The sequence below is a fragment of the Rana temporaria genome, chromosome 11, assembly GCF_905171775.1.
Source record: "Rana temporaria chromosome 11, aRanTem1.1, whole genome shotgun sequence".
NCBI classification, from domain to species: domain Eukaryota; kingdom Metazoa; phylum Chordata; class Amphibia; order Anura; family Ranidae; genus Rana; species Rana temporaria.
This window is the reverse complement of record NC_053499.1, coordinates 143,639,569-143,666,476: the sequence shown is the minus strand read 5'-3', so window position 1 is coordinate 143,666,476 and position 26,908 is coordinate 143,639,569. Positions and strand designations below refer to the sequence as shown.

Below are 26,908 nucleotides of genomic sequence, written 5' to 3'. Positions count from 1 at the left end.
CGCTGCGTCATTGATTTGATTGACAGCACTGGGAGCCAATGGCTGCGCTGGCGTCAATCATCCAATGAAGAGACAACAACAGCTGGGGGAAGCCAACGCAGGATCACGGAGATTCGGGGCTCAGGTAAGTAAACTGGGGGCTCGGGAATGCATAGGATGCATTAGGGGAAAAAACACGAAGCTTTACAACCCCTTTAACACCCTTAAAGGGGCGGGGAGGCGCATGCTCCTAAAGCTGTGTTTTGGCAATGCGTTTAGGTGTTCATTCATTCTATAGGATAGAATGTTTATTTATTGTTTTTTTTTTTACATTCAGCTGACAGCTGATGCGTCATCTGTTGTTGAGGACGCAGAGGACAGCTTCCCAGCCTGCTCCTTAGCAACCAGCTATTGGGGGGGGGGGGGGGCCCAGCTAACTCTCGCTAATGGCACACATTTATTATATAAAATTAAAAAAACTAATAGGGGCTAAAACAAATAGGTCACTCTCCTGCTCTTTACAAAACAATGAAAACGTTATTCTTCACAGACATTCTGCCCTCTGGCATTGTGTGGGGTGAACTCACACAGGACGCCGCGCCCACCATGTTGGTTGAGGGCAGAGGCTGTCGTCATGGCGTAGTGGGTCGGCGTGGTGACGCGCACGCTCCAGTTTTCCCCGGTGCCGCGCCTGAGCTCCGTGACTGGCTCTATCCAAGATGGCGGCCTGCGGACGTGTCCGGGTCTTGTGCTGCTTACTGGCGGTCCTGACCGCTGTTCTGGGGGACACGGGGCCCCGAGTCGATGATCCCCCGGCCGTCGTCGCTGCTGTAGCTGCGGGCGCCCCCGCCTCTCCGGCCCGCAGACTGCCCGGCATCCGCCTGATCGAGGAGGAGGCCTGCCGGGAGGACATCAGTCGCCTGTGTCCGAAGAGCGCCTGGACCAACAACCTGGCCGTGCTGGAGTGTCTGCAGGATGTCCGTGAGGTAATACAGCCCCGAATGTGTCCCATGATATACACCCCCCTAATGTGTCCCATGATATACACCCCCCTGTATACTGTGCACCCCATAATATACTCCCTGTATACTGTGCACCCCATTATATACTCCTCCCTGTATACTGTGCACCTCATAATATACTCCTCCCTGTATACTGTGCACCCCATTATATACTCCTCCCTGTATACTGTGCACCCCATTATATACTCCTCCCTGTATACTGTGCACCTCATAATATACTCCTCCCTGTATACTGTGCACCCCATAATATACTCCTCCCTGTATACTGTGCACCTCATAATATACTCCCTGTATACTGTGCACCCCATTATATACTCCCCCCTGTGTACTGTGCACCCCATTATATACTCCTCCTGTATACTGTGCACCTCATGCTCCCTGTATACTGTGCACCCCATAATATGCTCCCTGTATACTGTGCACCCTCTGTATATTGTACACCCCATTATGGGGTGTACAATATACAGGGTGTATATTATGTGCACCCTGTATACTGTGCACCCCCATAATGTACATACCCTGTATACTGTGTACCCCATTATATACTCCTCCCTGTGTACTGTGCACCCCCTGTATATTGTACACCCCCATAATATACACCCTGTGCACCCCATAATATACACCACCCTGTATAGTGTACCCTTGTATACTGTACACCCCATTATGGGGTGTACAGTATACAGGGTGTATATAATGGAGTATACAGGGTGTATATAATGGAGTATACAGGGTGTATATTATGTGCACCCTGTATACTGTGCACCCCCATAATGTACACACCCTGTATACTGTGCACCCCCATAATGTACACCCTCTGTATACTGTGCACATCCCCTATATACATCCTATGTACTATAGATCCTATTATATGCACCCTATACATCCCATAATATACACCCTATATTCTACTGTGCGCCCCATTATATGCACCCTATACATCCCATAATATACACCCCATATTCTACTGTGCGCCCCATTATATGCACCCCATATACACTACTATGCACCCCATATACTTTTTATACATCCCATAATATACACTTACACTCCCCAACAATCAGTGGGGTAGCTGAAGCGCTCCTGTCCCCTTACATGTGGCGCAGGGAGGCGGAGCTGGTAGCAGAGTGGGTGGGCCTAAGCATTGTGTATTTAATAATTCCACCCACAACTCCTTCCGCCATTGGCTCTGAGAAGTACAGGAGGGCGGTGGCTGGACCAGTCCTTGCACAGATGAGGATTGGACACACATGGCGGGTCCCTGGGACAGGAAGTGACATCGCTGTGGAGATGGGAAAAGAGCTGATAAGACACTGATCCCAGAGTTGGCCTTTATTAAATTGCAGCCTATTGGCCAGACTTGTTTTGATGAAGAATAAACTTAGTAGAATATTTGGGCATATTGTTCTGCTTGTGGTTCTTGTTGGATGGGTCTGGCTGGATTTCTCTGCCCACTCTGAGAATTCAGTGGTGCCATCCTCAGTGCACACTATTCAGCCTGCAGGGGAGATTTCCTGCGGCTATCCAGTGATTGTCTACATTGGTGTTTCTGGCGTTCACACGGGTCATAAGTCCTGCTTTGTCTTCAGCACAACCACCCCTCACTATTCTGTGCCCAAAGCCTCATCCACACCATTGAGACCAATGGGCATCTGCTGATCTGGGTGTCATGTGAAAACTTGGCCTGTCTTACAGAACACAAACGCTGCCATTGGTGCGCTGAGACATTGGATTAGCAGTACAGTCCTTCTCTTGTATTGGGAGGAAATACAGACTTTGCCCATAGCATCCTATGAGGTGTCACCCCCCCCCCCCCCCCCCCCCCCCCCGGGGTGTAATGTTGGTCGGCATCTGGTTAAAGTTTTCTTTTCTAAACTGACGAGTCTGCATGCCAGTCATAGCACAGTGCGATATTGTGTGCGAGGAGGAAGTCAGCTTTATCATCGTTCACTTTATAAACACACCTATTAATGTGCAACTTCACTTTATTTTATGAAAAGATTTATTATACAAGCTCTGCTCTGGGAAATGTTCTCTCCTAATTTCCTTATTCCTCTGTTTACAATAGGCGGCTAATGTGTTGATTACTGGAGATAAAGGGGCCGTGACTCCCAGCAATCGGAGGTGCTCTGCTGTGTGTGTGTGTGTGTATGTATGTGTGTGTGTGTATATGTGTGTGTGTGTGTGTGTGTATATATATATATATATATATATATATATATATATATATATATATATATATATATATATATATATATATATATATATATATATATATATATTGGATTAGTAATGTACGGTTATAGCTGTGGATTGTATGGTTCTCTACTTGTACAGTAGATGTGTATGGAGGGTTCCACTTCAATGGCTACATTTTTCTGTAGTAGGGACTCATTCTGTATTGACGCAATGAGTAAGATAACCCCAGAGCCTGAACATCCAGGATAATGGAGGGGGGAATGGAGGTGTGCGAGGGACTGGGATGGGGGCGGGGTGACTGGGTTGGGGGAATGGAGGGGTGCGGGGGGACTGGGTTGGGGGAATGGAGGGGTGCGGGGGGACTGGGTTGGGGGAATGGAGGGGTGCGGGGGGACTGGGTTGGGGGAATGGAGGGGTGCGGGGGACTGGGTTGGGGGAATGGAGGGGTGCGGGGGACTGGGTTGGGGGAATGGAGGGGTGCGGGGGACTGGGTTGGGGGAATGGAGGGGTGCGGGGGACTGGGTTGGGGGAATGGAGGGGTGCGGGGGACTGGGTTGGGGGAATGGGGGGGTGCGGGGGACTGGGTTGGGGGGATGCGGGCGACTGGGTTGGGGGAATGGAGGGGTGCGGGCGACTGGGTTGGGGGAATGGAGGGGTGCGGGGGACTGGGTTGGGGGAATGGGGGGGTACGGGGGAATGGGTAGACCATTAGTCTGTGAATGACCCAGGAAGGGGTTATATAGCCGATTATGGGATTCTTCTTCTTTTTTTTTTTTTTTTCTTTTTTTTTGTATATCAAGTCTATGACTTTTATGCTCGGACAATGGATTTTTTAGGTCAGTCTGACTCTGCTGTTCTGCTCTTTGTTAAACATACCCGGATGTGACACATTAACACACCTCCAAAGTTACACAATTTCCAGTTTGATTTTGGAGCGACGTTGATCTGACTTTACATTCTCCGTACCGAAGTTGCACCTTTTCAGAATCGCTGCAACTTTAAAGTGTTACTAAACCCAAAACGGTAAAATCGGTCTATATGCAGTAAAGCATTCTTGTTATGCTCGCTGTGGAACTTAAGGGGTTTAAACCTCTGCATTGTGTAAAACCGCTGTTTGATCCTGTCTTCTCTGATCCTCCCCCTTTTTACTATCCCCAATCTATCTGCTGATAGAACAAAGCCTTGGGGTGCACTGCACATGCTCAGTTTCATATGTATTGCTAGAGGTTTTTTTTTTTTGTGGGGGGGGGGGGGGGTCGTGCATGTGATCAGCACAGGGCCAATCAGCACTGTCCAGACAAAGTCAGGAGTCATGCAGCCTACTAGTGCTCTGCTGTATACTGATGATGAGAAAAGGTATTTAGCAGTTTATATTCACTAAAATAATTGCATTTCTGTGTACTGTGGGAGATCAGATATAGCGATTGCAGGCTCCTGGGTTTAGTAACACTTTAAAGCGGAGTTCCACCCAATCTGACTGTAAATGGAATGTCAACCAATGATGTGTCTGTCTTTACCAACCACACTCTTGGTAGAGTAGACACTGGGGGGGGGGGTCATCTGTCGTGGAATATTTTGGCCCATACTCTGGGCTTCCTATTGGTGCAGAGACATGGAGAAGGTGCTCAGGTGCTGCATTGCTTCTATAAAAAAATGAGCAAGTTTGGGGTGGAGTAACTTGACTTGCCTGCAAGGTCCTGACCTCTACCCGATAGAACATCTTTGAGATGAATTAGAGCGGAGATGGCGAGCCAGGCCTTCTCGTCCAACATCAGTGCCTGACCTCACGAATACACTTCTGGAAGAATGGTCAAACATTCCTATAGACACACTCCTAAACCTTGTGGGCGGCCTTCCCAGAAGAGTTGAAGCTGTTTTAGCCGCAACGGGCGGTCAACTCATTTTTGAACCCTACGGACTAAGACTGGGATGCCATTAAAGTTCATGTAAAGGCAGGCGTCCCAATACTTTTGGTAATATACTGTATATATTTGCCAATTTAAAACTGTTTATTTTAATTTATTTTTACTCTGTATTCCAAAGGTTGTTTATTTTGAACATGTGACCAGCAGCAGAGGACTAGAAGTTCCTCCTGCTTATGTTTCCCTGCAGACAGGCTGGGAGAGAGCCGAGTCATGTGACGGCTGTATATCGATTAGGAAAAAGGTACTTGGATGTTTGGTTTTTAACCCCTTCCGCCTGGCCTATAGCGGATCGACAGCCGGATGGGGGCTTTATCGTCCCCAGGGGCATGCAGCGATTGGTGGCGTGGATACACCGCTGTGCCAATCGTGGTAAACAGCTTATGACTTTTTTTTTTTCTGTGTAATGTGTGGCTGTGTCAAATCACGGCTGATCAGAGTAAATAGGAAATGCTGGTTAATCGGCATTTCTCTCCTCCTCACACCAACATCACGTGAGGAGGCCGATGAGCGCCTTTCCCCAGTGGGGACATCTGCACTGATAATTAATGCAGCCCCATCAGTGTCTGTCAGTAAAGCCTCATCAGTGAAGGAGAAAAATGTCATCTTTAATTTTTTTTTAAACAAACTAAACTTATTTTCTTTTTTAAAAAAAAAATAATTTGCGCAACAAATGAGCCCAGTAGTGATTAAATGCCACCAAAAAAGCGCTGTCTCCAAAAAAATGTAGATTACATTTTGGGTACGGTGTTGCATGACTGCGCAATTGTCATCCAAAGTGCAACAGCGCTGAATATTGGCCTGTGCAGGAAAAGGGTGAAAGTGCCTGGTATTGAAGGGGTTAAAATAAGAGAAGGAACAATGTAAATTTCAGTGTGTTTTTAGTATAACTTCAAGTTTGTGTCGTGCAGTTTTGGTGGAACACACAATACACTATTGTCATAAATCCTTGGCTAAAGATCATAGAGGTTTTCCTTAGGCTGCATTCACACCTGAGCATTTTGTCGCCTGAAGCGCGACGCTAAAAAACGCTAAATTGGAAAAAATACATTATTCCCTATGGAGATGGTTCACATCTCCACTACAAAACGCCTGACGCCGAACGCCTGAAGCTCAAACAAGTCCCGGACCATTTTTTGTTGCGCGTATTGGGCATTTTGAGCGTTTCCATTTCCCATAGAAAGAATGGAAACGCTCGATACTAGCGCGACAATGAGCGTTTGCTACGGGCGTTTCGTCGCTTTAATCAATAGAACATTTCACCCAGGCAGAAGATAAAAAAAATCTACCAACATAGCAACAAGTGATGAAAAGGTGATCATTTTTCCTATTGGCTAAAATAAAAAAACGTCGGACGAGGCTGTATGCAAACGCGCAAATAAGCATGAATACGTGCGACAAAACGCCGGAAAAAAACGACCGAACGACCTACGCTCAGGTGTGAATGCAGCCTTAGAGGATGGCACTTGGAGGACTATCACCATACTGAATGTAGAGGCCGCAGTTCTCAATCGCATGCATTGATTATCAGTAGCCAGAGTCTGATCAATGAATTTCCTTCCAGCGTTGTTGGAGCTTCAGAGTCTACTTAAAGCGGAGTTCCGGCCACAATTTCACTTTTTAAATATAAATACCCCTGTAATACACAAGCTTAATGTATTCTAGTAACGTTAATCTGTAAACTAAGGTCCGTTTTGTTAGGTTGTTACAGCATTTAGACACTTTATAAAATAGAAATTGACTGGGGCCATCTTAAGTGTGGGCATCATGAAGCCAGACTGTATGACTTCCTGGATTTCAGCCTTCCAGATCTCTCACATGCTCAGTGCTGCACAAGCAGTGTCAGATCAGGTTTCAGCACCTGTGCTGTCCAAGTCACATGATTCTTTGAGACTGGTGAGTGCACAGACTCCTGGAAAGTTACACCCACTACATTCCCAGGAGTCTGTGCGGTGCATTAAGCACCTAGGTGCAGGAAGTGGGAAGATTAACTATTCTGCCTAGCAACAACACTTTGAAGGCATCTAAAAAAAAAAAAAAATTTGTAAAGGACTAATGACATTTTTTTTAAAAGTACTGATGTAATGTTATATTTATGGGTGAAACTCCACTTTAATGATTAGCACAGGAAGTGACGGGCATCTGATAGTCACTATCTGTCTCATCATTCTTGGTGAGCTGAGCATGTGACTGCTTTCTGATAAGTCTGGGACTCGGGGTGTCTTTATTTTTGTCCCACAATCTCGAAACTTGCACAGTTGGTCTTCCATAAATCTGGACATTTCTACAAAGATTTCTGGTGATCTCTGGCTCTTCCCCTGATGTCCCCACATCTTGGCACCATCTGTGACCAGTGTCTGAAAGCTGAATTCTCCTCTAGATGGTTTATGGTCGTGCGAGGATCGCCCCAGGGGCTGATGGAATCGCTCATTTTCCAGAGGCAGCAGCATCCTCCTGTGACATTCCTGACACCGGGAATGATGAGTGTTCTTGGATGGAGCTTGTCTCATTGTTTTTTCTAAAATCACGACCCAATTCTGACAGATCAAACTTTGCAATTCTTCTGATCAATGATCTGATCGAGGAATATTGCTTGATTCTGATATAAAACCCTACTGCACATCGTGAAGTCATCAAGTGATTGATCTTTTGATCATATTTAGTGTGGGAGGCTTTGCCCTGTGACGGTCTGTGTATTGTGTATCGGAGAAGAATAGTTATTGGCCAAATATCAAATCCAGTCACCAAAGAATGGTTTTGTGCTTTATAGTAGATGTAATCTCCATCACGAAACTATCAGGGGCAGATCCACGTACAGCGGCGCATATTTGCGCCGGGCGTAGCGTATCTAAGATACACTACGCCACCGTAACGTATCTAAGATACACTACGCTGCCGTAACTCACTTTTTTTTTCGAATCCTCAAAGAATCCGCGCCATAAGTTACAGCGGCGTAGTGTATCTTTGGCGGCATAAGGGCGCGGAATTCAAATGGATGTGATGGGGGCGTGTTTTATGTAAATACGTCGTGCCCCGACGTAAACAAAGTTTTTTTTTTTTTCGTCCGTGGGGGTATCCCAGTGCGCATGCTCGAAATTAAACCGGAACAAGCCAATGCTTCCGACGTCATTCTACGCAAATCCCTATTCGCAAACGACTTACGCAAACAACGTTAATTCAAATTTCGACACCGGAACGACGGCCATACTTAACATTGGGTACGCCACCATATAGCAGCTTTAACTATACGCCGGAAAAAGCCGAATGCAAACGACGTAAAAAAAAGCGCCGGACGTACGTTCGTGGATCGCCGTAACTAGCTAATTTGCATACTCAACGCGGAATTCTACGGAAACGCCACCTATCGGCTGGCGGAAAAAATGCACCCAAGACGTACACCTGTCGGATCAATCCCAGATGCCGTTGCATCTTGTTTTGTAGATGCAAAACAAAGATACAACGCGGGAACTTTGAAATTACGCGGCGTATCTATTGATACACCGGCGTAATTCTTTTGTGGATCTGCCCCTCAATCTTTATTATTTTTTTTATTTTTTTTTAATCTGTAACTTTATTTTAAATATCCCTGGTGACCTGGTGACCCTGCCATGAAGGTCCTTGTTCAGGCTCTTCCTGTCATAGGGTGACAGCGCTCTGCCCCTGTCTTCCAATTGTGCTCCCAAGTTGTCACCCTGCAACATGAGCTTCTAAAGAAGACTACAAGTGACTGTTTCAACACACACCACGGTTATCACGACCAGGAAACCCACCCTGAGAAATGTCCTGCAGGCAGTGCTGGGGTGTCTGTGGACAGGAATTGGAAGCTGCAGGAGATCGGCAGCACTGAGATGTCACAAGGGATGAAGAAAGGTGACACAAGATTTTATAAGGAAATTGGGGCTTGAAAAAATTTCTTTGAATCTAGGAGCCAGCTAAAGTTGGTAGCCAGCTAAAACAAGTTAAAAGCCAGTTTTTTTTTTTTTTTTTTTTTTTTTATCACTTCAATACAGGGCACTGATCAGGAGGCACTGGCAGACATCCCTTTTGGGCATTGATTGGCTTCCCTAGTGGTCCTGGGTGGGCATCCCTAATTGGTGTTTTGCTGCACTGATCAATCAGGCGCAGACCCCCCTCCCCCATCAGAGCAGCTGATTGGCTCTCCTCTACTCGCGCCTGTCAGTGTGAGTGGAGGAAAAGACGATAAATGGCTCTTATTTACACTGTGATCAGGCACGTGGGGTGTGGGAACTTTCCGGTTGGCAGCCCAGGCACCAGGACTAAACTTCTTGTCACAACAATGACCCGGGGTTTGAGTTCTGAAGTACATGGCAGTTAAAGATGCAGTACAAGGAAACGTTCAGGTTTATTGCCTTATTTTTTTAACAAAACTGTTGAAGTAAAATTGTCAGCATAATAGAGGCATGCAATGCATGCTGGCACTTGTAGTTCCGCATTCCAGAAGTTGCAGAACACACCTCCATATTGTATTATATTGATCCCCTGAGGGCTACAATCCCTTGTTGGACCCCTGTGTCCCCTCTGGGATCTCCCCCATCTTCTGGGAAGTGAGACTTTTATGACTGGGGGGGGGGGGTGTTGTCATCATACGACTTGTATGTCCTGTTCTAACCTGTATTCTGCCTGCTCATCTGTGCTGCCTCCAGCAGTGTGGAGGTCAGAGGTCAGCGGCGTCCTGTTGTCGCACGTTACATGTCTGAGTAATATAATATCTGGATATCGTGGCAGCGGAAATCTGGTGAGCAGGGAATAACGTAGACGCAGGTTTACTTCAGTGTGTCTGTCTCAGGTTATCATCTAACGTTGACCTGTCATGTAATAAAAGCTAAATCTGAAGTAAGACACAGCCCTGACGTCTTTTCGGGTCGGTAGTGAGATAATATAATGGTTGTGATAAAAGAAACCTGTTTTATTCTCTGTACAAATTACAAAGAAAGCTGATCTGCTGTTCATAACCTGTAGTGCTCATGGAATCCTTTATCGTGTCAGATCATCGTATTTAATTGCCACTGGATTTTTTATTTTTTTTTGCTAAACAAAAAAAAAAGACTGAAAATGTTGAAAAATAACGTGTTTGCTAAATTTTATAACAAAATATAAAAAAAAAAAAATGGGTAATTATTCTCCTTCTCTGTGCGCTGATGGGGCAGCACTGATTGCAATTTTAGGACCAATGTCCCTAAACAGAAGCCAGCTATTGGCTTCCCCCTTTTCTTCTCGTGTCAGTGTGAGGGGAAAAAACGATAACCAGCTTCTGTTTACATTGTGTGATCAGCTGTCATTGGCTGACAGCTAATCATGTGGTAAAGGGCCACTGTAATTGGTCCTTTACCCAGTTCTGTGATTAAAGCGCGCACCGCAGGGCAGCACGGGAGGATGTCAACGGACGCCCTCCTGGAATTTTAAGCCCACTCCTCTGTAGATCCAGTGGCAACAACGCCCGCCACCACCTCTGACCCGGGGTGGTTATTTTATTTACACTTTACACTTTTTTGGTGAATGGGTAAGGGTACCTCTACTTCATGGGTGCTCAACCTGTGGCCCTCCAGCTGTTGCAGAACTACAAGTCCCATGATGCATTACAAGTCTGACAGGTACAAGCATTACTCCCAAAGGCAGAGGCATGATGAGACTTGTAGTTTTGCAACAGCTGGAGGGCCACAGGTTGAGCACTAATGCCCTACTCATTTACATGGGGGGCTTGGGTCTGGGGGCCCTCTTGTTAAAGGCGGCTTCCAGATTCCCATAAGCCCCCACCCGCAGACCCCCACAACCAGGGGTTATGGTGAAGGGGCGCTTGTCCCCAAAGCACCCCCCCATGTTGAGGGCATGTGGTGAGCTATGGCTCAGGAGGAGGTGTGCTTCCTCATCCTCCACACCCTTTCCTGACCTGCCGGGGTGCTCAAATAAGGCTCTGGTATGGATTTTTGTGGGGGACCCCGTGACGTTTTTTTTTCGGTGTGGGGTTCCCATCAAATTCCATACTAGACCCAAAGGGCCTGGTATGGAGGGGGGGGGGGGACGGCGAGCCCCATATATATATATATATATATATAATAAAATAAATTTCTCCATTCAACTGTCGGTGGGGAATTTCATTCTGCACATGTCTAATGACTCTGTAGAGCACAAATAAAAAGATCACATTGGTCAGAGTTGCACTTATCCAAAGTCGCAATGAAAATTGCACAATTCCTGTGAATGGACTCCTAGCACTTTTATAGTAATGTGGAGCTGGAGGGGAAAGCGATTTATACAGCAGGGGATAAAAGTTGTATTAAACCTAAAATGTAATACATTATAGCTTACTGATCATTAGATATGGTGGTTGCATTAGTTTTCTTTTACAGGCCTTTTTCCCCTGGTGTCACCTGTTGGACTGCTTCATTGTTGGACTTTAGGGGTGGCGGGTGCTATCTGGAGTTTGGCTTCAATTTGTTAATGTATTTAAATATGCTAGTCCATCTAACACTTTATGAGCACTTTCAGCAAGTTTTTTTTTTTTCTTCCCCCTTTTAGGATAAAGGTTTTACATAAAAGCTGATCAGTTGGAAATTGTTGAAAACCTCCAACTGCTACATCTGCAGCACTGCTTGTTCTGTTCAAAGACAGTTACTGGTAGGATCACCAGATCAGATAAAAAAATGCAACTACCACATCTAATAATTGGAAAGCTCCTTTTTAAAAAAAAAAAAAAGTTCTGGCAAGAAAAATGTGGCCTATTTTGAGTATCTATTCATACGGGGAGTCCTGAGACTTGCTGGTAATGCTGTGTATTCCTCTGTGAGCAGGTTCAGCCTTATAATACAAATCCCGTGTGTGTGTTCCGTCCTGTATGTGTGTCTTGTATCGTTTTGTCTTCGGTGAGATGACATGACTGTGATTGGTTGGTTGTTGCATCATTGTGAATTGTATAGAGATCAGATCACACACCTGCCCGGGTCTTCTGTGACAAGAAGTGGAAGGTTACAGTGAATCCAAATGTAAACATGGAAAGCAAATATGTCTCCCGTGTTCCTGTAATGTAAAGGATTAGGGCCTCATGCACACGCAGTGTCTAGAAAAGCTCTTTGAACGCCGGAGCTCCTGGCAGGATAATGCTGCATATTGCACATGTCCTTGGGTCTATCCCGTGTTTGAGTGTTCTTGCATTCTATTGGGCATAATATTGGGTTATTCTGGCCATTGGAATGCATTACTGCTCAGCGCTAGACGCACTTTTGGGCACATTCCGCATTTTTCTTCTCTTCAGCACTTCTCTCCAGGATGCGTTTTTGCTCTTCTTCTTTTTTTTTTTTCTTTTTTTTTAATTCTTATTCTTCTGATAGGCGATGGACAGGCATAATGTGTGCATGGACACAGGCTATAATAAAAAAAGCTTAGCGCCTATATAAGCAGTGTTTTTGGTAAAGTGGCGTTCCAGTCGTTTTTGTGTTTTAAAGAGGATGTCCGCTGAAACAAACAAATATTAAAAGTCAGCAGCTACAAATACTGCAGCTGCTGACTTTTAATATTAGGACACTTACCTGTCCTGGAGTCCAGCGCCGTCCGCAGCAGAGGACGAGCGATCACTTGTCAATCTGCTGCTCCCCGCCATCCTCGGTGAGGGAACCAGGAAGTGAAGCGCTCCGGCTTCACTGCCCGGTTCCCTATGGCGCATGCGGGAGTTGCGCTGCGCCTGCTGATTGCTCTTTTCTTTTCTAGCGGGAGCCAGAGTGTTCCCAGCTCACAACGGGAGGTGACGTCGTGGCCGAAAGTGGCTACACCCCCCTCCCCCTAAAAGGTGTCAAATGTGACACTGGAGGGGGGGGGGTTCCGATCAGCGGGAGTTCCACTTTAGGGTGGAGCTCCGCTTTAAGTCAGCAGCTACAAAAAGTGTATCTGTGATATAAACACACATTTTCCTGTCCCAGGATCGTGCACATCAGTGTCTGACCTCACAAATCAAACATTCCCATAGACACACTCCTAAACCTTGTGGACAGCCTTCCCAGAAGAGACAAAGCTGTTATAGCTGCAAAGGGCGGGCCAACTCAATATTGAACTATACAGACTAAGACGCCGTTCAATTCCATGTGTGTGTAAAGGCAGGCGTCCCAAAACTTTTGGGCTCTAGAGAACTGAGCAATCACATGACAGCTGATCACTCAGTTCTCAGGTCTGCTTTGAGCAGAGTGGTGAGTGTCAGTCGGTGCACACTGCACTCTGCTCTGTACCTCCAGCGCGCGCTGTCTGTCTGTGACGTGTTTTCAGTTTTAGTCTTCTAGAGTATTGGAGGATGTTTAATTCTCGTCTCTTCATACTGTCCGGAGTGCGGTCTCCTCTGTCTGCATCTCTTCTCAGAATAGCCCAGCTGTATAATTATCTGCTCCTTGTCCTTTTCCTGTCTGATGACATTTCAATCTGCTGCCACGTCTGGCCTTCTCTGATCCATTTCAGTGTTGGGTGGATTCTGGAGTAATAGCCAGATAAAGATTTCGGGGAATTTGGTGGTGTGAGTATTGTCGGCTCTGCCATGGCCTTTGTGAGGGATTGGCTAGATTGAAAGTTGGGTGGGGCAGAAGCAGGACCAGGAATGATTGCTGTGATCTCAGCACTGGATTACCCGAGAGATAAGAAATTGGTGTGACTGGCAATGCAGGTTTTATGTTTTTCTAACAATGGTTGAGATTTGGTGTGTGTGTGTGTGTGTGTGTGTGTGTGTGTGTGTGTGTGTGTGTGTGTGTGTGTGATCCCTTGTCTAGAATTATTGTTGCTGCTAGCTGTGGCAGAGTGAACTTCTCTAATGGTAAATCCAACCTTAAGGTCTTCCCTTCAGTCTTGCACAGTTGTACCGGCTCCTCGCCTGGACTGAAATTACTTACTAATTTCACTGCACACTGTGAGCTTCTCACAATGTCCAGCATCCTCTAGCACAGGGGTGTGAAACTCAGATTTACTGTGGGCCACATCAGCATTATAATAGTCCTCAAATGGGCCGGTTGTATCTGTAAGATTAGATGTCCAGCGCATCTCCTCCCCTTACATTAGATGTCAAGAGCCACCCCACCATCAGAAGTGGAGTCCCCCACTCTCCCTTGAATCACAGTGCACCCCCTTTCCTTATGCTGCTGCTGGGAAGAAGATGTATGCATTGCTTGAAAGCAGAAAGTACAGGGTCTGGAGGAGGACCAGAGGTGGGCTGGAGCTCTCCTGCAGCTGCAGGAGAGATGCAAGGGCTGCATGAAATGGCCTGGAGGGCCGGATTCGGCCCGCGGGCCTTGTGTTTGACACCTGTGCTCTAGCTCTTTCCTCCACAGCCTGACTTACCCTGGCCCGCTCCTTTCATTGATTTCAGTTTTCAATCATGGAGGATCCGTAAGCAGCATAATGGTGACATCACCAACTGTCCAAGGTATTGGAAGTAAACTAAAGTTAGGGGGGCCATGGTGGAAGAAGCGTCCCGGTGGGCGGGAGGCGGCCTGGGGAGCGTCCCGGTGGGCGGGAGGCGGCCTGGGGAGCGTCCCGGTGGGCGGGAGGCGGCCTGGGGAGCGTCCCGGTGGGCGGGAGGCGGCCTGGGGAGCGTCCCGGTGGGCGGGAGGCGGCCTGGGGTGCGGGGAGCGTCCCGGTGGGCAGGAGGGAGCGGGGAGCGTCCCGGTTGTCTTTCAGAAGGATTTCTAAACCAGTAGTTGTTGATTCCGTATCGCTGTGTCCTTGGCTGGTATGTGTTGTGCTTTCATGACGTGGAATCTCGATGTACATTGCTATTACTGTTTGTGTGTCTCCTGCACAAAGCTGCCATTTGTTGCCTGACATCCCGAGGGGAGTGCAGACAGTTTGACTTGCAAATACAGAGCGTGTGATGTTCATAACCTTTCTGCTGGAGAGGAGTGACATCCGAGTCCCTCTCCCATCACATGAAAGTCTCTGCCCTTCAGCTGGTCCAGAGCCACATCAGTCTTCCCACGTTGGTACTTGTTTTTATAGAGGTTGCTTCTTGTTGAACTGGTCACCGAATTTATCTTGGCGGCTTCCAAACATCGATTTTTAAATAGGAAAATCTGTTATAGTAAGATTTCCTGTGCGTGTCACTTGCACCCTCCTACACTTCTCTCCCTCGCCCCGGTCCCTGTGGTGTCGCTCGCCCCCCTTCTGTCCCTCACCCCAGTCCTTGTTCTGTGGTGTCGCTCGCCCCCCTTTTGTCCCTCACCAGGGTCCTTGTTATGTGGTGTCGCTCGCCCCCCTTCTGTCCCTCACCAGGGTCCTTGTTATGTGGTGTCGCTCGCCCCCCTTCTGTCCCTCACCCCGGTCCTTGTTCTGTGGTGTCGCTCGCCCCCCTTCTCTCCCTCACCCCGGGCCCTGTGCTGTTGCTCGCCCTCCTTCTGTCCCTCACCCCGGTCCTTGTTCTGTGGTGTCGCTCGCCCCCCTTCTGTCCCTCACCCCGGTCCTTGTTCTGTGGTGTCGCTCGCCCCCCTTCTGTCCCTCACCCCAGTCCTTGTTCTGTGGTGACGCTCACCCCCCTTCTGTCCCTCATCCCGGTCCTTGTTCTGTCCCTCACCACGGTCCTTGTTCTGTGGTGTCGCTCACCCTGGTTCTTTGTGTCGCTTATCCCCCTCCGACACTTTTTTCCCTGACCATTGTCCTCTTCTGCCATGTTTTGGGTTTGGGGGGGGGGGATATATAGATGAATGTACATAATACACAAATTGTATTTACAGATCACTGCAGTTCTGGCGATATTCATTTAATCCCGGTTAATGCACCCGGTGCCCCTCGGTGATGGAGTCGGGTGTGTTTTGGTACAATAGGCTCACACAAGTCGATTCTGGGGATTGTCTGCCTCCTATTGCTGACCTGTTCTGGTCTCTGCGCCTCCATCCTCACTACAGACTTGTGTTTTCTATATGGTTTTATCTTGACCGTTCCCATTCTAAATATGTCCGCACACTTATTACCATGTAATATCGGATCGGGGTCAGGATTTTATTCCCTGCTTTGTTGTCTTGGAATAAAAATTGCAGAACTTGCAGGCAATGTTCCCCGGTCCCAAATGTCTTACAGCTGTTAGTCGTTATCTATGCTTGCTTGGGGAAATCCTGACTGCATGCCTGGCAGATTGTGTTGTAGTCGGTATGAAAGGGGCCAATACTGAGGCGCAGGATCTGACTGTGTGCAATTCCCAGCTGTGCTGAGACATTGGGATCTGCTCCAACATGTCCCTCTGCGTTGGTGTATCGGCTCAATGATGGAATAGTCAGCGTGCCACGAGACGGAATGTTTTATAGTTTTAGATAAAGCGAGGAAGTGTAAACGCTGCCTGGTTTTCGCTGAGGTTCTCTTCTGGGCGTCATTGTCATCTGGACAGGAAGTGAAGGTAAAGCCAGAATTCCAGAGATGCCATTATCAAAGGAATAGAGGGAAATCTTCCAATAGGGACACGTGTGCACACCCAACGGCTAATGAATCCATACGGTATCCAAAGCTGACGTTTACCACCCCACCCCCCTTCGTGACCAGGCTATTTTTGCAATACGCACTGCATTAATTTAGCTGGTAATTGCATGGTCGTGCGACACTGTACCCAAATAAAATTTCATTTCCTCCCCACAAATATTTTTCTTTTGGTGGTATTTGATCACCTCTGCAGTTTTTGTGATATAAAAACAAGACCGGATTTTTTTTGGGGGGGGCAAATATATTTTTTACTTTTGGCTATAAAACTCATCCAATAAAAATCAAATTGAATTTCTTCATTAATTTAGGCCAATATGTATTTTGCTACATGGTTTTGGTTAAAAAAAAAAATCCTAAGAAGCGTATGTTGATTAGTGCAAAAGTTATAGTGTCTACAAACTATGGGATATTTTTATTGGAATTTTTATTTATTTTAATAGTTATGGCGATCAGCAACTTATAGTGGGACTGCGATTTTGCAGCGGACAAATCGGACATTAACAAACTTGACATTTTTCGGGGACTAGTGACATACAGTGATCAGTGCTAAAAATATGCACTGTCGCTGTACTAATGACACTGGTTGGGAAGGGGTGATCAAAGGGTTAACACTGTGCCTAGCCAGTGCTTGTGTACTGTGAGGGAGGTGCTTTTACTTGGCGATAGGCATGGATTCTTGCCCCCTGCTTTGCAGGAATTTGGGATCCATGCCTTCCCTACTGCCGAAACTGCGATTTATTTTTTTTTTTTTTTTCTTTTGCTTTTGCATAGGAAGATCGCCGTTTTGGCTTACTGCGTAAAGATCTGCAGGTGCGGGCGCACATCGAGTCAGCGGTACCTGCAGAACAGCTGCCGCTGTGTAATTGCAGCAGAAGTGGGCCGCCCGCATGCACGCCCCAGACCCGGAAGTGCGGGATCACGTACTACGTAGGTGATCCTGCGTAGCAGAGGCGCCTTCCTTACATATATGTAAGTTATGCGGTTAATCTGCTTATATTTTGCCTGTTCTGTCCCCACCCAAACATGCTAATTACGTAAAAAATAATCTTTTCCATTTTCATTACACCTTGTTTTGGACCCAGTTGTCCTTGCTGGGTCTTTGTGCTTTTCTATGCAATGCAGGCAAATCATGGCTGGTAGGAGGGGCTGGCAGGGTGCTGTAAATGGGTTCCTGTAACATTACTCCTCAGTCCTGATGCAAGCAGCGGGCTGGTATATTCAAATATCGAACTTATTTGGGTGGAAAGTGTCAATCTGGAGGAGTGGGCATTCCTAGGAGGGTTGTATTCGCATGCAGACCACCCTAGGTAACACCCACATGTGATGCTGAGCCTTTGCGATTGAAAATATTGAAATCCAATGAATGGAAGTTCAGAGCCAGTCAGGCTGGGGAGGAAAGAACTAGATGATACTGGATGTGCTCCAGGCAGGAAATAAGGCAGATCTGTCTGACTTGCTGGAGCTTTTAATGCACATTGTGAAATCGGAGTAAGTAATTTCAGTAAAGAGGGGTCTGTACAAGACTGAAGGGAGGGCCGGAGTCGGAGCTCGCATACCGTAGTGTGTGATTGGGGAATGAAATCTTTGTATTGTCGGAAGTGAAGAGTCGTGTTCAGATGTGTTAGAGATGAGATCAGTTCCTTGGGTGGTCCTGGAGCTCTCCAGATGCTGAAGGATGCGAGTGTTGTCATGATATTTGCGGTCTCATAAGGAATGCTGACAGAGCAGATATAAAGATATATAAAGCTCCTCCCTCACTGATATAATATACATTCTCCTACATAAAGATCACTAATACTGACCTCTCATGTTACTGATCACCTCTGTATTGTAGAGAGATCAGCACAGTGAGCATCCGCAGAACCAGGAATTGGAAGCGTCTCCTGGAGGTGTCAGTCTGAGGAGTCCTCTGGCAGTGGGAGATGAGTGGCCACCATCTTTGTAGGAGGGTGGTGATCAGATGGGAGCGTGGTCGCCATTTTTGTATGGGCGGGAGAGAGCGGTCGCCATTTTTGTATGGGCGGGAGAGAGCGGTCGCCATTTTTGTGTGGGCGGGAGAGAGCGGTCGCCATTTTTGTGTGGGCGGGAGAGAGCGGTCGCCATTTTTGTGTGGGCGGGAGAGAGCGGTCGCCATTTTTGTGTGGGCGGGAGAGAGCGGTCGCCATTTTTGTGTGGGCGGGAGAGAGCGGTCGCCATTTTTGGGTGGGCGGGAGAGAGCGGGTCGCCATTTTTGTGTGGGCGGGAGAGAGCGGTCGCCATTTTTGTGTGGGCGGGAGAGAGCGGTCGCCATTTTTGTGTGGGCGGGAGAGAGCGGTCGCCATTTTTGCGTGGGCGGGAGAGAGCGGTCGCCATTTTTGCGTGGGCGGGAGAGAGCGGTCGCCATTTTTGCGTGGGCGGGAGAGAGCGGTCGCCATTTTTGCGTGGGCGGGAGAGAGCGGTCGCCATTTTTGCGTGGGCGGGAGAGCGGTCGCCATTTTTGCGTGGGCGGGAGGGTGGCGGTCGCCATTTTTGCGTGGGCGGGAGGGTGGCGGTCGCCATTTTTGCGTGGGCGGGAGGGTGGCGGTCGCCATTTTTGCATGGGCGGGAGGTGGGGCTGGAGAGATCAGGGATCGGTCATCCTTGTAGGGATCCCTTTTCTTTATCGTACATCACGGGACACAGAGCGGCATTCATTACTATATGGGTTATATGGAGTACCTTCAGGTGTAGACACTGGCAATCTCAAACAGGAAATGCCCCTCCCTATATAACCCCCTCCCATAGGAGGAGTACCTCAGTTTTTCCGCCAGTGTCTTAGGTGTTAGTCATGGTTTAGCTTGCCTCCACATCCTTGGGATTAGGTGAGCTAACCGGTTCTGTCCAAAAAAGCCTCAGCGCTAAAGTGGTCAGTAACCGGACCCCAAACCCTTGGGGTATAGCCCATAATGCTTTTCTTTTTAGAGAGCTGGACCCTGGGCCCAGAACTTAGAAACCTTTGGGTGCCTAATGTTTCTGTTGCCAGAGTGCTATATGGGCCCAGGACAGTGGATCCTTCATAGGAACCCAGGGCCTGAAGGTCTAGACATCCCCACCGAGATGGGGGAAGATTGGGCCTCTTGCTTGGCAAAGTCCTGCGGCATGGAGCAGGTAAGTGAGGGGAAAACTTGCGGAACTTGGTTCTTAGCAGGTTTTTTTCTGGGGGGTCACAGGGGACATGCCTAAAGTTATGCACTGCATCTGGCAAACTAGTCACATATCATAAAGATAGGATGGCTCTATATGTATTATTCCCCATAAGATGTGACCTCCCTTGTAGTGTTGGAAAAGCATTGAGTGGGGCCTGTGTGATATAAAAGTATATGTGTGTGTCAGAGAGCTGTGCTTACCTGCAAGCCTCCAGGCGATGCTCCATTCAGTCTTCCTCCTCACGGCCTGCAAAGCAGGCAAAACGCCGACCTCTGGAGCAGAGAGGTCCCTTCCTCCCAACCCCACCCCCCCCCCTGTCGGGAGGGGCATTTCCTGTTTGAGATTGCTGGGGGGGAAGGGCGGGTCAGTGGCTTAAGGAAGGGGCGGCCCTTCCTTGTTTGTTCCATATAGCTCATTCAATACTTTGGAACTGAGGAGGAAAGACCAGAACGGCAAGCACGGGGCGCCGAGGACACACAGTGGCCAGAAAGAATATTGCAGTCTTCAGAAAGACTGTTTTCAAGCCTAGAAATAGGCTGTTTCTTTTCCATCTCATAGTTTTTCTTGCAATACTACTCAGGGGGACAGAATGTTTTTTCTTTCCTAGATTTGAAAAAAAAAAAAAAAAAAAGTGTCATCTAGGGGAGAGGAAGCATTTTTTATCCCCCAAACAGGTGTTTGGGCATTTAACTATTTATAAGTCCCAGGTACCAATAAGTAGCAGGTGTACCTCGGTATTGTACCATGGCATCAAAAAACAAGGGTACAAGAGGTGGGGATTCCCCCAGAGAGTCTGAGGTCTCGGACAATGCTATGCCGCTGCTTTCCCCACAGGGAGCCTTGGGGCCATCGGGATCTGGGGCTGGAGCTGACGCGGGTCAGTCCAACCCTAAGATGGTCACGGAGGAGGTATTACTCACCTCTTTAAAAGAGATGCAGAAAAGCATGGGTAAAATGATAGCCGCAGCTATGCGGGGCAGTAAGCGGAATAGATCTCCGTCGCCCGAGCGCGGACCCTCAGAAGAGGAGGTCCTTTCCTCAGGGGAATTGGACGACCTCTTGGACAAGGACCAAGTAGGTTCAGGGATCGAAGATCCGGATACAGAGGAGTCTGGGGCAGTCTCCCTGAGGGAGAGCTGGTGGATTCAAGGATTGTCGGACTTGGTCCATAGGGCATTCAACTTGCCAGTACCAGATCTCCAGGTATCTACGGTTTCAGCTTTGGGCTCACTGAGGGCGCCTCAAAGCAATGCTGTGTTTCCGATCCATCCTCTATTAGAGGGAGTTTTGTTCCAAGATTGGAACAAGCCAGATAAGATCTTCTTACCACCTAAGAAGTTCTCTGTCCTATATCCTATGGAAGAAAAATTTTCCAAAAGATGGGCTACTCCTGCAGTGGACGCAGCCATCTCATGTGTTAACAAATCGTTAACATGCCCTGTAGAAAACATACAGGTGTTCAAGGATCCAGTTGATAAGCGCTTGGAAGCACTACTTAAGAACTCCTTCACTACTGCAGGGGCAGTAGTACAGCCAGCTGTGGCTGCGATTGGGGTCGCTCAAGCATTATCGGATCAATTTAAGCAGATGCTTAAACTTATTCCTGCCCAGCAGGCAGAAGAATTTTCGGATGTCCCTAAGGCCATATGTTTTACGGTAGACGCAATCAAGGATTCTATCCAGCAAGCGTCACGTTTATCGTTATCCCTTATCCATATGAGAAGACTCTTATGGTTAAAAAGCTGGGAGGCTGAGCCCCCATGCAAGAAGCTCCTGGTAGGGTTCCCCTTCCATGGAGGACGACTCTTCGGAGAAGACCTAGATAAATACATTCAGACCATTTCAAACGGCAAGAGTACTCTCTTGCCAACTAAGAAGAAGGTTCAGGGGCCTGCGTTTAAACGACAGTATTCCCCTGGGCAGGGGCCCTCTAATGCCAAGCAGTATCGACGGCCTCCTGCAAAAGCAAACTTCGGCTTCAACAGCAAATCACAAGGACAGGCTGTTAGAGGCAAAAGGCAGTGGTTTCGCAAACCAGCAAAACCAGCCCCCAAGCCAACCTTATGAAGGGGCGCCCCCACCCACGAAGGTGGGGGGAAGGCTGCGACTCTTTTCAGAGATTTGGGAAGCCAGCATTCCCGACGAGTGGGTACGGTCTTCCGTGGCCACAGGCTACAAATTAGATTTCCTAAGGTTTCCTCCTCCTCATTTCCAGGAGTCGAGGATTCCAAACGATCCGCCTCGGATTCCGGCCAGTCCTGGAACAGGGGCTGGGTTTCTACTCCAACCTATTCATCATCCCAAAAATCCAATGGAGATGTCAGGCCAATTTTGGACCTAAAGATGGTAAATGCATATCTAAAGATCCGCTCATTTCGGATGGAATCCGTGCGGTCAGCAGCTGCCACACTCCAGAAGGACGACTTCATGGCGTCCATAGACATAAAGGATGCCTACCTTCATGTTCCAATTTATCAGCCACATCAAAGATATCTACGCTTCATGGTGGCTTCGCGTCACTTCCAATTCGTGGCGCTTCCCTTCGGGTTGGCTACGGCCCCCCGGGTGTTCACGAAGGTCCTAGCTCCGATCCTAGCCAAGCTAAGGATCCAAGGGGTCACGATCCTAGCATACCTGGACGACCTCCTAGTCATAGACCACTCGTCTCCCGGCTTGGAGCGAGCAGTGGCCCTCACGGTCCAATACCTCGAGAGGTTCGGCTGGGTCCTAAATCGAGAAAAGTCAGCTTTCCAGCCCACAAGGCAGTTGGAATATCTCGGCATGAGATTAGACACAGAACAACAAGGAGTGTTCCTACCTCTGAGGAAGGTAAAAGCCATCAAGGAATTAATCCTACTGGTTCTAAGCAAGAAAGAACCGACTATTCGCCTATGTATGAGGTTACTAGGCAAGATGGTGGCCACGTTCGAGGCGGTACCATACGCCCAGAGCCACACTCGCATCCTACAGGCAGCCATCCTGTCAGCATGGAGCAGAAGGCCACAGGCCTTGGATATCCCGTTGCCGCTCTTATCAAGAGTCCGACAAAGTCTGTGTTGGTGGTTAGACCCTCAGAATCTACTGAAGGGGAAGTCTTTCAGCCCAGTGGCTTGGAAGATAGTGACCACAGACGCCAGCCTGACGGGCTGGGGAGCAATTTTGGATGGTTGCACTCGCCAAGGTACTTGGGCAAAGCCAGAGAAGCAGTTGCCCATCAACATCTTGGAGCTCAGAGCTGCTCGACTAGCCCTCAGGGCTTGGACGTCAAAATTGCAGGGGTTCCCGGTGAGAATTCAATCAGACAATGCCACGGCCGTGGCATACATAAATCACCAAGGGGGAACCAGGAGTCAAGCCGCTCAGAGAGAGGTGAGCTTGATTCTCCTATGGGCAGAGGCGCATGTGCCCTGCATATCGGCAATATTCATTCCAGGAGTGGACAACTTTCAGGCGAACTTCTTAAGCCGCCAGACTCTATGGCCGGGGGAATGGTCTCTGCATCCACAAGTCTTTCAAGCACTCTGCCAAAGATGGGGAGTGCCGGACGTGGATATCATGGCATCGAGACTCAACAAGAAACTAGACAGGTTCATATCCCGCTCAAGGGATCCGATGGCCTGCGGAACCGATGCGTTGGTTTGCCCTTGGCATCAGTTCAAACTTCTTTATGCGTTTCCCCCGCTCCAGTTACTACCCCGCCTGCTGCGCAGGATCCGGGTGGAACACATACCAGTCATCCTGGTAGCTCCAGCATGGCCCAGAAGGGCATGGTACTCACTCATCCTAAAGATGGTAGTGGGAGACCCTTGGACTCTTCCTCTACGGCCAGACCTGCTATCGCAAGGTCCGATCCTCCACCCTGCCTTACGGCATCTAAATTTGACGGCCTGGAAGCTGAATCCCTGATTCTCAGGGGTAGAGGTCTGTCTCAGAAAGTAGTCTCTACCCTAATCAGAGCCAGGAAACCGGTCTCTAGGGTGATTTATTACAGGGTCTGGAAGGCCTATGTAGGCTGGTGTGAGTCCAAGCGATGGCTTTTCTCGCAAATTTACCATCGATAGAGTATTAAGTTTTCTCCAGCTAGGAGTGGATAAAGGATTGGCATTAAGCACAATCAAAGGACAGATTTCTGCTCTGTCAGTGTGGTTTCAGCGGCCGCTGGCCACCCACTCGCTGGTTAAGACCTTCCTTCAAGGGGTCTTACGTATTAGACCTCCAGTTAAATCCCCGCTTTGTCCGTGGGATTTAAATCTTGTTCTGTCAAGTTTACAGAAACAACCGTTTGAGCCGTTGGCTGAAATTCCTTTGGTTCTACTGACAAGGAAGTTAGTATTTTTGGTTGCCATAGTTTCCGCAAGAAGAGTTTCGGAGCTAGCGGCCTTATCCTGTAAGGAACCATATCTTGTTTTTCATAAGGACAGGGTCGTTCTCCGCCCTCATCCTTCCTTCCTACCGAAGGTCATATCCAGTTTTCATTTGAACCAGGATTTGGTATTACCATCCTTCTTCCCTAAACCTACTTCCAGAAAGGAAGGGTTGCTGCATACCTTGGATATTGTCAGGGCCATGAAGGCCTATCTTAAAGCTACAAAGAAGATCCGGAAAACAGATGTGCTGTTCATTCTACCGGATGGGCCCAAGAAGGGGCAGGCAGCTGCAAAGTCCACCATTTCTAGGTGGATTAAGCAATTAATCACTCAGGCCTACGGCTTGAAAGGGTTGCCTCCTCCAGTATCATTAAAGGCTCATTCTACTAGAGCCATGGGCGCCTCCTGGGCAGCACACCACCAGATCTCTATGGCTCAAGTTTGCAAGGCGGCAACCTGGTCTTCTGTCCACACGTTTACAAAATTCTACAAGTTGGACGTAAGAAGGAATACTGATACTGCCTTCGGGCAGGCAGTGCTGCAGGCTGCAGTTTGAGACCCTCGGATTCCGGGGGCTCCTCTTTTTTGAGTTAAATTTAAAATTTAAAATTATTTTTCTCAACTAAGTTGGATTTATTATGATTTGAGTATATCTCTAAATTAAATCCTTTTGTCTTGGAGATGTTCTCCCTCCCCTCATTGTAAGCATTGCTTTGGGACATCCCATATAGTAATGAATGCCGCTCTGTGTCCCGTGATGTACGATAAAGAAAAAGAGATTTTTAATACAGCTTACCTGTAAAATCTTTTTCTTGGAGTACATCACGGGACACAGAGCTCCCACCCCTCTTTTTTGAGGACCATTTTGGGAGGCATACTGCTTGCTACAAAACTGAGGTACTCCTCCTATGGGAGGGGGTTATATAGGGAGGGGCATTTCCTGTTTGAGATTGCCAGTGTCTACACCTGAAGGTACTCCATATAACCCATATAGTAATGAATGCCGCTCTGTGTCCCGTGATGTACTCCAAGAAAAAGATTTTACAGGTAAGCTGTATTAAAAATCTCTTTTTTTGTGCGCGTTCTTTTATCCTCGGATTGTCAGGACTTTATTTCTGGTCATTTGGAGGTTTCTGTATGCAGAACGCTCAGATGTGTCACCATGAAATCCCACTGACAATGGTGGGTCTGAGCTGAAGGCTCTAAGAAACAATGAGAACTTTTTTTTCCTTTAATGAATTGCATTTCCCTCTCTATGTATCCAGGGAAACCACCTCTCCGGAATCTTCTCATTCTCTGGCACTATAAATATCGGATAATGTTCCGGAGACCTTCTGTATGACTCTCCTTATCTGAGAGGTGGGAAATGAGGGCCTCATCCGACTACTGCATGCTAAATCCATAGACCTGTCATGAGGAGTACAGGACTGCCATGGCCACAAATTCCAATAGCCTGGCATAATCGGACATGAGCATTGACCCGGAACAAGAGGCTGCAAACGGGAAGCATTGTAATTCTGTGTCGGTGTTGAAGCCGGTAGCCAGGCAGCTGGTATTTTTCTTAGTGACACAAAACAATGTCCTTTATTCTCTAACATTACTCATACATTTCCACTACTTAATGGCCCTATCATCTATTTTTCATGACCTTTTCTGCCTCCTTGTAATGTCCCCTGTGAGCTCTGTACCTGCCTTTTTTTTTATTTATTTTGTTGTTTTTATTTTTTTCCTTCCATTAGTTTGGAAGAAGCCGTGCACATTGTGGTCGTGTGTACATAAATAAATGTACACTCATATTAATGTATCTTAAATAGAAAACTCTTTTATATTTTTATATATTTTTCTTTATTTAAAATCTATTTTTTTCATTTTGATTCTTTAAAAATAAAATGATTGATTTATATCCACCCTGCTATGTGTGCAGACTGGAGAGAATGAGACGGAGCAATGTGACTGGCTGTGTGAGCAGAGAGATTGGGATGGAGCATCTTGGTTGCCACAAGCGATCTCCATTGTACTCCTTTCCTGTAGATTTGTACATGATCTGGCTGGGTAAGATTGTCGGCTTAGACTGGGCCACACCCTCCAATTGTTTTATTGCTGTGTATGTGTGTACACAAGGCGGATGTGAAGACTTCACCTGTATTGCGGTGTGAATTTACATTTCAGATGAATATTGGTGTTCTTTGTGAGTGCTTTATGTTGTATGCCGCCTCTGTTAATGATATAATTACCACACACCTTTCTGGCTGATTATTCACCTAGTTAGGGCAAAGCTCAACTTTTATGGTGTAGTGTGAATAGAAGGCTTCAGTCACATGAGATATATACAGAATGGGGGGGCGGCAAGCACAAAGTTATTCTATACATTCCATTGTCCTTGTTATCTTCCAGATCTATGCAGTAATCCAGTGTGAGACTTTCTCTAATAAACGCCCCCTTGGTCTTGCCTCTGCCCCCTTGGTCTTGGCTCTGCCCCCTTGGTCTTGGCTCTGCCCCCTTGGTCTTGGCTCTGCCCCCTTGGTCTTGGCTCTGCCCCCTTGGTCTTGTTAGTGGGTGGGGCCTGCTGGGTCCATTCCACAGCTCTGTTCTCTGCATGTATCGCCCAGTGATTTCACTTTTACAAGGTAATATCTGGGTTCTTAAGGACATTTGGTGCTTGCAAAGTAGATTCATACCATTTGTCACTGTTGAGAAATACATTTTACATACAAGCTTTTCTGCCTATTCAGCTTTCACAATGAACATTGTCATTTGCTCCCTTTTTTTTGGAGATTTTTCCAGTAAGCTTACTTTGGCTTAACTG

The 26,908-nt window shown here is 47.5% G+C and overlaps 1 protein-coding gene across 1 annotated transcript in view; it reads left to right on the top strand.

The window, feature by feature from the left end:
* Nucleotides 1-665: 665 nt before the first annotated feature.
* The window catches only part of GLG1 (golgi glycoprotein 1), a 56,784-nt gene continuing 30,541 nt past the window's right edge, over nucleotides 666-26,908 (top strand). Inside the window, exon 1 of the mRNA XM_040329326.1 lies at nucleotides 666-965. Within this exon, the coding sequence (XP_040185260.1) occupies nucleotides 699-965 (267 nt within the window). The 5' untranslated portion in view covers nucleotides 666-698. The remainder of the gene's footprint in view (nucleotides 966-26,908) is intronic.